Consider the following 11,304-nt stretch of genomic DNA (forward strand, 5'->3'; position numbering starts at 1 on the left):
TATGCAGTGATTTCAACATGGTTATTTCTAAGCATACAAAGACAAATATCTTGCATTGTGTATTCTGTTTTTCTACCCTGTTGTTGCATGTGCATATGAGGATGCACAATGAAACTTTTGTGAATTTTATTATTCTAGTTCACATACATTACACAAACCCTCTTTTTCTCTTGTCTTTTAGGATGCTGGCAGTGCTGAGCTATACCACTGACAAGAAATCAAGATCAAAATCTGCTGGAATATGAGGAATGTCGTTTCTATCTCAAATCCACTTTGGAAGGATTTTTGACCTTTCCATCAACCATCGGCACTGTTGAAAAAACTCACTCTTTGGCACGTCTCATCTGCCAGTCAGATGTGCTATCAATCAAAGGCAGAATAACAGGCGGGAGGCTAAAATTTCCCCAACTTTGCTCACATATAATCTCAAGATGCTGTCCGTGTTCATCAATACCTCATTTCACTGTGCAGAACTTCGAGTGATTTAAAATCCTAACTTTGATATAGCAAGAGGCAGTTAAGACAGCAACATAGACAGGGTGTTCTACAGAAACCATAATCAAAAGATCAGCAATGTTTTGGCCTATATTACTCACCCTTCAGGCTGTGTGCACCGTTGTGTCACATGCTATGCAACATTACCCTGCAGCCTGGGGACACTATGACGTGTGCAAGTCCCAGATCTATACTGAGGAGGGCCTTGCATGGGACTACATGGCCTGTCAGCCAGAAGCCACCGACATGACAAAGTACCTGCGAGTGGCCCTTGACCCCTCAAACATCACGTGTGGAGATCCGCCCGAGACGTACTGCGCATTGGTAAGTCGTAGCCTCGCTTGTCCCCTGATGGAGACAAATGAGGGTGTAGGCAGGATCACACAGCATATTGGGTCATGGATACAAAGCAGAGCTTGTGAGGCCATCAAGGCAGAGATTAATGTGCATAGACCCAGTGAGCAACAGAAGACAAGTTCTAACTACAGCTGAAACATGCACTTGAAAATGTTTCCTCATGAGTAAACACAGATATTAAAGATGAATTTAGATAGATTGATTGGCATTTGTACAAATCATAGGACCTTTTTATATAAAAGCAAGTACATCAGTATAAATCAATAAATGTTTTTTAAAAAACAATATGGAAGAATGCATTAAGCTCTAAACTCATAATGTTTTTACATAACTGCTGATATAAAGATAAATACCAATCACTTTTTTGAGATAAAATGCATTTTGTTTAATATTGCTTAAGGATTTCAATACATTTTGCTAAATTAAAATAAAAGTCTGCCAAATGTCAACGTAGCCTAAGCTGTTTATTCTTGACAACCATTCCTTGAATGGTGAGTCTAAACTGTCTTTAATAGTCAGATTATTGAGGGGCCAAAGAAGATTACCACACTGTTTAGGCGAACTTGCACACTGGAACAACATTAGTTCATCAACATTAGTGATCAGCGTAAGCGGCTTTCATTACCAGAGTGATAGCAATCTCACTTTATTTAACATTATGATTACCAGACAGTTTCAGGTAGGATTTGATGTAAGCCATTCTGGCCTGCGTCTCTCTAATGCCATGTTTCTCACTATAGTGGTCCACATCCGGGAATATTCTTGCAAGCTTTTCAAAAGCCTATGTATCACTTTAAACTGTATCAAAAAGCATTTCTGGAAAATGAGGAAGGACAGTGGATTCTAGGAGGAGCAATATCCTGCTCCTCATCTGACAGTATTTTTTTTTACTTTTTCTTAAATATCTTAAATTGAAGGGGCAGCAACTATCTAAGATTATTGTTGATCCAATGCCATTTTTTGGCCCCAAAACCGACACCTGATACCTGCCTATGCAGCACCCGGGACTGTGCAGCACCCAGTGTGGGGTGAAGGGTCTTGCTCAGGGAGCCAGAGTATCAGTCCGTGTGAGTGGGGCTTGAACTCAGAACCTCTGAAATACAAGCACAATGCCCTAACCACTAGGCAACACTCTCCTATAAAAATAAAATAAAACATAAAATGAAACATTGTCCATATAAAGTGAAGCAGTGTTAGTTAGGCCATCATGTGAGATACCTTGTAGACTATTGTTAACTCTAAAACCAAAGGCAAGAGTCCCTATTGCTAGAATGAAAAGCATAGAATAAAGCTGTTACTTTTTCATTTCTGTTTTATAGTCCTTTTTATATGGTTTTACCCAGTTTGAGTTAAGAGCAGTAAAGAACTTGCTCCCAGGTAAAGAACCCGTAGGGAAGTTCTGAGGTGCAGCTGCCTTCAAGGGGACCTAACTTCCATATTTAACAGTTCCACTGTGAAAAGAAAAATACTCAGATGAGATACTGCTGGTATAAACCACTAAACTCTATTTATTCACTGGATTGCTGGTAGCCCGTTGGTAGTATGGGGTTGAAATAAAGCCACCAGCTGCCATATTTCCCTAGTTAGACCGGTCTCAATGTTAACAATATGTGCACTACAGCATCGAACAACGATGATTTTGTCATTTTCCGGCAGGCGTAAGCCTTTTTAAACAAAGATAAATTCATCACTTTGACACACACATGGTGTTTCATAGCATAAGTAGATTACTTTAAATTATAATAGAAAAATAGGCACATCTCATTGGATAGTTAGTACAGTATGAAGCCTATAAAACATATAACATAACATATTATACAAGGTCATCACAACAAAATTCATGTGTTAATGGAGGATAATAATACACATGTGCCAAAAGTTCTAAATTGATGATTTACATGTAATAGACATGTATTTATTTAATTGTTATGGTAATAACATATTACATGTAATTTCAATGTTTCAAATCAAGACTGAATTACAAGTACATGTCTGTTAATGCTAAAGTATTTTCCTATTTGCAAATTGTGCATGAATGATGCCCTATAATTTTATGCTGTGCCTGTGCATTAGCATTTAACACTAGGACTCCCAGAATTCTGATACTACTAGAACTCCCACATGCTGTCAAATTGACGAGTGAATTTTTTGCAATGGAATGCATGAAAAGTTATGATGTCTTCAATTAAAATGGTTATAGTGTGCGAAATGAACCCATTGTGAATATGCATAATTCTAATATATAAATTTAAAGGCTGTATTGTATGCTATTATTATTTGTGGTTTAAATTTGTATTAAAAATAGACAAGTGTTATGCTACATTCTGTACTATAGGATACATCGGCGTATATATGGATTTTCTCGGTTAGCACATCCACTGAGTGTGAAATAACCTGTGAAATGTCTTCCCAGACCCAGCAAACTGCTTGTTTTTGCAGCCAAATGCTACATATGTAGGCATGCTTATTGCACATCTCCATGGGATTGGGGAGTACCAATATGGCGGCCGGTGGCGTCAGTTTTTTCGGGCAATCAGCAATCCAGTGAATAGATAGAGATAAGTGGTATAAACTCAGACATCTTGATCAGTGTAAATGAGCTTGACAAGTTAAATTAAGTTAGGACCTATACCAAAACAGCTCAGGGTATTCCACCCAACTTGGTTGAATGCATTTTCAGCATCAAGCAATATTGCCGTCTCTGGGCTTGAAGTGTTAGATGCACATGTAATGTAAACGATAATGAAAAGTTCTCTCAAGTTAAGTAAGAATGTCTGATGGAGACAAACCTAGTCAGATACTACAAGATATGTAAGGAGGGATATATAATATATAATATATATATATAATTTAGGATAAAAGTTTCTGAAGCAGTGATTAATGAATTGAGGAGCCATCAGGTAACATGATTTGTGAAAAAATAAGGAAAGTTGCTTTCACTAACCAATAGATTAGAAAGTTTATACCCATATTCAAAGAACTTACTCCGTGATTTAAGAATCCCCCTATGCTTATTTGGTAGTTAATAAATTAATTTTAGTTTATAAGCTTACTTTCTTCCTAAAAAAATCAGGGGTCTAAGAACCAGATGTGAATTAGTCCAGAGCCTTAATCTCTGAGGAAAATTCTTCAATATACCTACACTTGAACACAGTGAGAAGTAATCTGTGCCCTGAGATATGCTTTAAGTGTTTCCCAGAGAGTTGAGGCTGAGAAGCCAATTCAAACATTGGTTTATTCTAGACTTTAGTTTTCAAATCATCCAAAATGATAAATCATGTTCTTTACACTTCCAAATTTTTCAAGACTGCATGAAATCTGTTACTTGTGCTTATAAAAATCTGAAAAATACAGACTCCAAAAAAAAAATCCACTCAAACTTCAACATTTTGTATGTTCAAATTTTTATTAGTATCCTTTAATTCACATATTTTCCCATGATTAATAAAACTGCCCTTTTCCCACATCTGATATACCTTATTTTATTTTTTCTGAGTGCTGTAAAACCGACAATGATTTATACAAGTTGATATGATAATGTGGTAACATTAATTTGATGAAAATATTTTTTACTTTACTTTACTTAGCAGAAACCATAAAAAAAAAATCCACAAGGACATGTTGTTTTTGTAAGTCCCCAGAAGTGTGAGCACACTTACACACAATGGTAGTGCAAGGGTAACTGTATCATTTGCCTAATCAGTCAGTGTTGTTTTGGCCCATACAAGCCATTATCGACAGTTCATTCCCGGGCTTGGTTTGTTTGGAAACACACTTAAAGTAAGCTTAAAGAGCCCATAGGCTTTTGTGACTCATTAAAAGCTGTGTGCCTGCCTACTGAGAGCTGTAGTAAGTAAACATTTAACAATTAAGATGGACTTTCTTAAAAGTGTATCTTTTTTTATTTATGCTTTGCCAGATGGCAGTGAGACATTTAATGCCACTATAGGATAAAAGACGACGTTAGTCTGGTGTATCCATGTGTGATATTCTTCAGAGCCTTGTGTCAAAACAAGCTGTGTAACCTTTATCATCCCAGTAAGTCCCTCTAAATATGCAACATTAACGCTAAACAAGAAGCAGGATGAACAAAACAAAGATGAAGATGACTGCAAAGTTAAAAAAAAAAAAACAATACCTCATGCTTCAATATCATACAAATTAAAGCATTCAGGGTAATTTTGTCCCTTTATTTGGAAATGTTTAAGTATTTGTAAAAGCATTGTTGTGTGCATGTAAAATATATCTTTATTGAAAATTGAGTAATTAATAAAATAGTCTTTGAAAGGGTTTGAAGGGATGTTTGTTACAAACAAAAAACAGTGGCTAGTTAACATTGAAGTGAAAAGAAAGAGTCAATTAACAATAGTTTGAGATGCATTTGTATTCACCCTTGTTTACTCCTATACCACAAAGTTAAAAAGCATAATTTGAAGCATCATACTCTTAAAATGCTTTTCATGCAGGCATTGGGGAGTTAATTATGGAATAATAAAACTGTAGGTTGAGCAAAAATACACAGCAGGGCAGCTTTGGAAAAAAATTTATGCAGGTAAGAGAAAATGTACCTTTCAGTCAAAAAAAACAACTCTAAACACAACCAGTGATATGAAGGCATAAAAGCATCAACACATAATGAAGTTTTAGAATATTCCAGATAAATTAAAACTAATTTAGCTGGAATTAAAAGCTAATTTTAGATTCGTCAAAATATTAAAAATTGCTATTCAAACACACAGCCTTTTCTAACAGCATAGGCAGAAATTGTTTGTCTCTTTGCGTAGAGGCAAACTTGAATTTGGCTTGAACAAAATGACTGTTGAACAGAGATTTTAAGACCAGGAGTCCACTTCACAAAACAGGTTTAACAAACTCAGACCCATTTCCCCAATGAGGAAGTAACTCACGACGGCTGCTGTGAGTTACTTTAATAAACTCTGAGTATGTATACCAAAGTGATTATCCATGGAGCTCCGATTCAGCGAGTCACCGTGACATCAGGAAACAGGAAGTGCCAATTTAACATCAGTGAAATTAGAGATTTTCAAGGCAGGAATGAAAAAAACATGCAGACTGTATATAAAAGACAGAGAAGCAGATTTAAAGTTGCAAAAGAAAGGAAGATGGCAAAGGAGAAGATTGCAGTCCTCTATGACAGGGAAATGTTTTGACATGTATTAAAAGAACTCTCATATCTGTTGTTCAATTTATAGATCATTAAATTCTGATTATTGTTGGTCAAAATCATTTTCCTTGTCAGAAAATGGAATACAAAAAGTTTGATTTTTTGCAGATGAAACTGAAAACCAGAAAGTAAAAAAAACAAATGTGGAAAAGAAAAAAAATGAGAAATACATAGTCAAACTAATACATATCAAAACAGCCAAAGCCTGTTGTAGTCACGATAACATTATGGGGAAAATTACTTTGGATCATTCTTTAAATGCGGTGCGCTTCATAAACTTAAAAAAAAAAAAGTTAAAAATCCCAAATTTTTAAACTTTAAGATTTACTCTTGAAAACAAGACCGTCATGCTCAGTATGAAAAAAAATTGTACAAGTTTAAAAGTAATATATTTTTCACAGTGTCATTAGGAAGAAAACTATAGAGGACCAACTCTGCCATATTTAAAAATAAAAACAGAAATAAATAAATGGTCAATAAATAAATAAAGATACAATTAATTGTCCCCAAAAATACAATAAACAAATAAATGTAGGTAGAAATGTAATTAGTCAGTGAGACATAAATGTATAAATTTCTTTTAATTAGATTCTTTATTTATTCTCCTTTTTAATAATTACCTTATTTATTTATAGTCCATTATAATCCTCAACTTTATTTATTTATTTATTTATTTATTTGTTTATGTGCATGGGATAATATTTTTGTCTGTTTTTATTATTCCTTTGTATTTTTTTACCCTATTTATTTGTTTAATGCTATTTATTTCTGCCTGTTGTTTTTACGTTTCTGTTTGCATTTCTGCCTTGATTACTGCTTCGCACACTCTTGGCATTCTCTTGATGAGCTTCGAGAGGTAGTCACCTGAAATGGTCTTCCAACAGTCTTGAAGGAGTTACCAGAGATGCTTTAAATAATGTCAGCAAAAGTACAAATAAACAAAGCTCTCAAGTGGCTTTTAGTTGGCTTTAGAAAAAAGCTGCTTTAATTTAGTCCTAGAAGCATTGTTTGTCATCCTCCCTTAAATCCAACACAGACTGTCTGGCCACCATCAGTACTTTGTCTGCATGGATAGATTTAGAAGGAAGTACCACTGAATCCAACCAATTTCCAGACGCATCTCTGGATAAACCAAAGTGACACTTTCTTTTTCCTTTTTTTTTTAGCACTTCCTTGGCTTTTCCAAAAAATGTATGGTACTCCCAAGGTGATTCGAAAGTTGTGAACAGATACTATAGTAGCAGTCTGTGATGTTTCACCTGTGCTTACTGCTCTTATTGTAATTGTATGCCGACAGCAAGTTCTTGACAGGGAAAGTCATGTCATGCAATGATTTGCTAAATATTAAAAAATCATCCCCCCCACCAAATATATTCAATACCAGAATGTTATGCAATACCTTTATATACATTAGGAAATGAACGCAGCATAACTGCTGGGATGGTGATGACATCTGCTGAAACTGAACATTACTCTTTCTTAAAAATCTAATCTGCACAAATGCTAGTTTTACCTGCACAATTCAAGTAAATATTCAAGTAAGTATAAAAAGTAGATTATTTTTATTCAATTTGGAGCTCAATGGAGGGCATAGTTGACCTCTGGAATCCCAATGGAGGGCATAGTTGACCTCATGATCACCTTAAAAGTAATCTTTAATATCCCAGAAACAGCAATAGCTGACACAGTTATAATGATAATTGCATTTCATTATTCTCACACTGTTGAAATCACCTTGGTGAGCAGTGGGCTGCCACTGTGCAGCGCCCAGGGAGCAGTGTTGGGTTAAGGGTCTTGCTCAGGCACCCACAGTGGCAGTCTGTGGGAGTGGGGCTTGAACTCAGAACCTCTGGGGGCCAAACACAATGCCCTAACCACTAGGCCACAACTCCCCCATGAACTTTTATTTATATGACACAAATCTGCAGACTAAATCAGGAAATAAAACAACGGGATTAGTTCTAAGGAGAGCGGAGACAGAGGACACATTGGGTTAACTGAACAAAGCCTGCCCCCGACCAGGTTAGCTCTGGGGAGAATGTTACTACGATAATAGAGACAGAGGTTGAGTAAACCTGCTTTGTTAAATGTACTCCAGTTTATACACAACTAGATAGCTATATATAGAAGAACTATATGAAATTTCTTCTTGCAGGTTTTTGTTGTAAAGTATCCTTTGCATGAAAACCAGTGGTAACCACAAGCTGTTATCTTCTGGCAGAATCACAAAGACTACTGGTTGATACAGAGAGAGGTAGATTGGAAAGACCACATTTGCATATTCTGTAATGAGAACTGTATTGTGCAGGAGCACCATATTCTTCTTGAATGTGCCAATATAACAGTCGTTAAGTCACGACAGATAGGATACCTATCCAGATATTACTCTTCCCCACCACAAAGTGCTAAAATCATATATTGACTTTGATTAGTCTTGAATATAATATTGGGTTTTGTTAAAAAAAAAATATTCCCACTGTGCGTCACTCTAGCTGCTACTTTTTTGTTTTATTTATGTTTTCGTTAGAGTCCATGTTATATGGTCATAAGAAATAGATCAACATGTGGGGGCTTAATACTTGAATGACTTGGAAACAAAATATTTTGTGAATATGCTCCACAAGAATTTACATTTGTGTTGTATCACATTTCAAACTAGAGTGACTCCCACAGAGAAAAACGACAATTATAACGCTTTATTGACATTAAGAAAATAATTTGTCTTGAGCACTCAAACGCTGGCAAAAGTTGTCAATGCTAAATGTAGTTCTGCTTAACGAGATACATCTACTGTAAGTTAGAGACATTTATCCACCCTGAAGTCTGACACTGGTGGTGGAATGGAGGCTAGAGAATGAGCTAGCCTGGGGGAGTTTAGCAAGAGTAAGGTGGGGAAGGGCCAGGTGATGGATTCTGTTGAGCAGGAAGCAAGGATTTCCTGGCCATTGATTGGCTTATATGAAGCCATAGAGCTGTGTTAACAAACTAGAGCAGAGGCTCATGATTAGGAGATTGGTTGCAGGTGAGAGCCTTCAAGATTGAGTTTACACCATGGCTTCATGTGTCCTACTACTATTTAAGGAGGATTGTGTGTGTGCCTCTTGTATAATTCTGGGTTTGCAGAGGACTAGTGAGTGGAAGATTGTAGATTTAGAAAATGTATATTTTTTCAGAACCTAACAACATAACCAGAAGATTTAAAGAAATACATTTCAAAAGAATCTGGAAAGTAATAGAAAGGTCAAAATTAAAATTGTGTCAAGGCCAATTTATACAATGGGCATTACAGGCATGGGCCTTTGGGGCTATGCAGCCTTATTCATATATGGCAAGCAATAACCAATAAGACATGCTATTGCTGATACTAAGAAAGACACAAAAAAAAAAAAAAACTGTATGATTTTTCAGGCCCAATTGTGGTAACCATGGTAACCTGAATGTGTCCCTCCCTCTACCCCGTTTATGAATAAGCCGGCACTGACCAACCTGTGAGAGTAAAGGCAGGCTGGAAAGAGAGAATCAGTGAGAATAAAAGTAGTTTTTGTTTCAAACAGAAGCGAAAAAGGGAGAGAGAGGGATGTGTGTTTTATTTAGAAACATGCCATCAATAGACATCTGTGCCATCAACAGAAACTTGCAAGCTGACCCAGTAGGAACATGTCTTGCAGGCCAATGACTGGATGTAATCAACTGTTTTTCCTCACGAAATTTACAGTATTGTCTCTGTAAAAGGCCTCGAGATGACGTGTTGGCACTATATAGATAAACTGAAATGAAATTTAATTGAAGTTCTTCTATTCTTATTCTTTATTGTGACACTGAGCGACAAAAAAGCCTCGAGCAGAGATGCTCTGTAGTCTTAGAACAGTGCTCTGGCTCTCCCATGAAAAGAAAAAAAAGCATTAAGATTTGGATATCTCAGGGATATTCTTTGTTGTCTGGATCTTAAACTTTGTGCATGTTGAATAGCATGACTGTTACCAACTGTTGTGGATAGAAGTAACTACAAGGGAGCAACACAGAGTAACTTAAATATAAAACATACACACATGCTTAAATATAACAAAAAATGGAAAGGAAACCAATGACCAACAAAACACAATGGCAGAAATAACTGAAAACTCAAAAAGAAACAAACAGAAGTCCACAAAGGGCACAATCATGACACCGCCTATTCAAAACCTAGTTGCTTGTGATGGTCACTTAGTCTAGATGACATTGTGGCTCAACATTTATTTCCTACATCAGGTGCTACCCCCAAATTATGTGAATCTAGCCAATGAGGTGGGAGGATACTGCACTCCCCCTTCCTAACTTACAACCTGAATTGGTGAATTTTCTGTGCCTAGCTGTATTACAGCTCTGCATTTCAACTACAGCTGCTTACCAGTAGTCAGACCAGTTGTTCATCTGTCATAGTAGAAGGGACACCATATAGGCACTCTCAGAGCAATGTCTGGGACACTGGGTCATTTATAAAATTGGCATACAGATCTTTGGTGCAACTTCACCCCTAGGATTATGACTACATCCTGGATGGTGTTGAGGGGCATACAGTACTTGTGCAGGAGCAGGAGCATCATAAGCAACTCCAAGCACATTCACATAGATCTACCATCACAGCATTAGCTTTGAGTCAATACTTGCCGTTGGCCATCTTAACTCTGGCTTTTACTTCTTAAGATGAACTTGAGGTCCCGCCTTACATAACACTGCTGTTATACATCGTTCACTGTGTTCACTGCCACCTACAGTCAAGAAGAAATAATTTGAGAGGAATATGCACTCAGACTGCACTGTGGCTTTTGGTTGTTCTTAAAATTTTGGGTGGCTTTTTTAAAAAACAGTTATTTTTAAAGTCAATGTCCCCATATGGTATAAAAACAAAGCTGTGTGTGTGCACATAAGAAATCTAACTACCCTTTGCATTGCCTACTGATGGTGGTCAGAGGGCTCTTGTGTACTGCAGCCTAACTTCTGTGAGTTAGCCCCAAGGCAGCTCTGGCTACATTGTAGCTTGCCACTATCAGTGTGTGAGATGGGTGAATCATTGAATGTAGAGCAGAGCACTTTGTAGAGCTTTCCTGACTTGAAAAGTTATTATATATGTAACAATTTTAGGGAAGTGGCTCCAGAGAGTAGGTATAGCAAAAATACTTAAAAGAACCCTGAAGTTCTCAGGCCTCTGGTAGAGAACATGAGCTTGTGACAAAGAATATATATATATATATATATATATATATATATATATATATATATATATATAT

General features: G+C 36.5%; 1 protein-coding gene across 2 annotated transcripts in view; it reads left to right on the forward strand.

Moving 5' to 3' along the window:
• The first annotated feature begins 525 nt into the window (after nt 1-525).
• LOC107085927 (netrin-G1-like) overlaps nt 526-11,304 on the forward strand; it is an 81,181-nt gene continuing 70,402 nt past the window's right edge. For both annotated transcript variants that reach the window (XM_015376584.1, XM_015376585.1), the window contains exon 1: nt 526-819. In XM_015376584.1, the coding sequence (XP_015232070.1) occupies nt 574-819 (246 nt within the window). In that variant the 5' untranslated portion in view covers nt 526-573. The remainder of the gene's footprint in view (nt 820-11,304) is intronic.

This window comes from Cyprinodon variegatus, unplaced genomic scaffold (genome assembly GCF_000732505.1).
Source record: "Cyprinodon variegatus isolate N-32 unplaced genomic scaffold, C_variegatus-1.0 Scaffold137, whole genome shotgun sequence".
Taxonomy (NCBI): domain Eukaryota; kingdom Metazoa; phylum Chordata; class Actinopteri; order Cyprinodontiformes; family Cyprinodontidae; genus Cyprinodon; species Cyprinodon variegatus.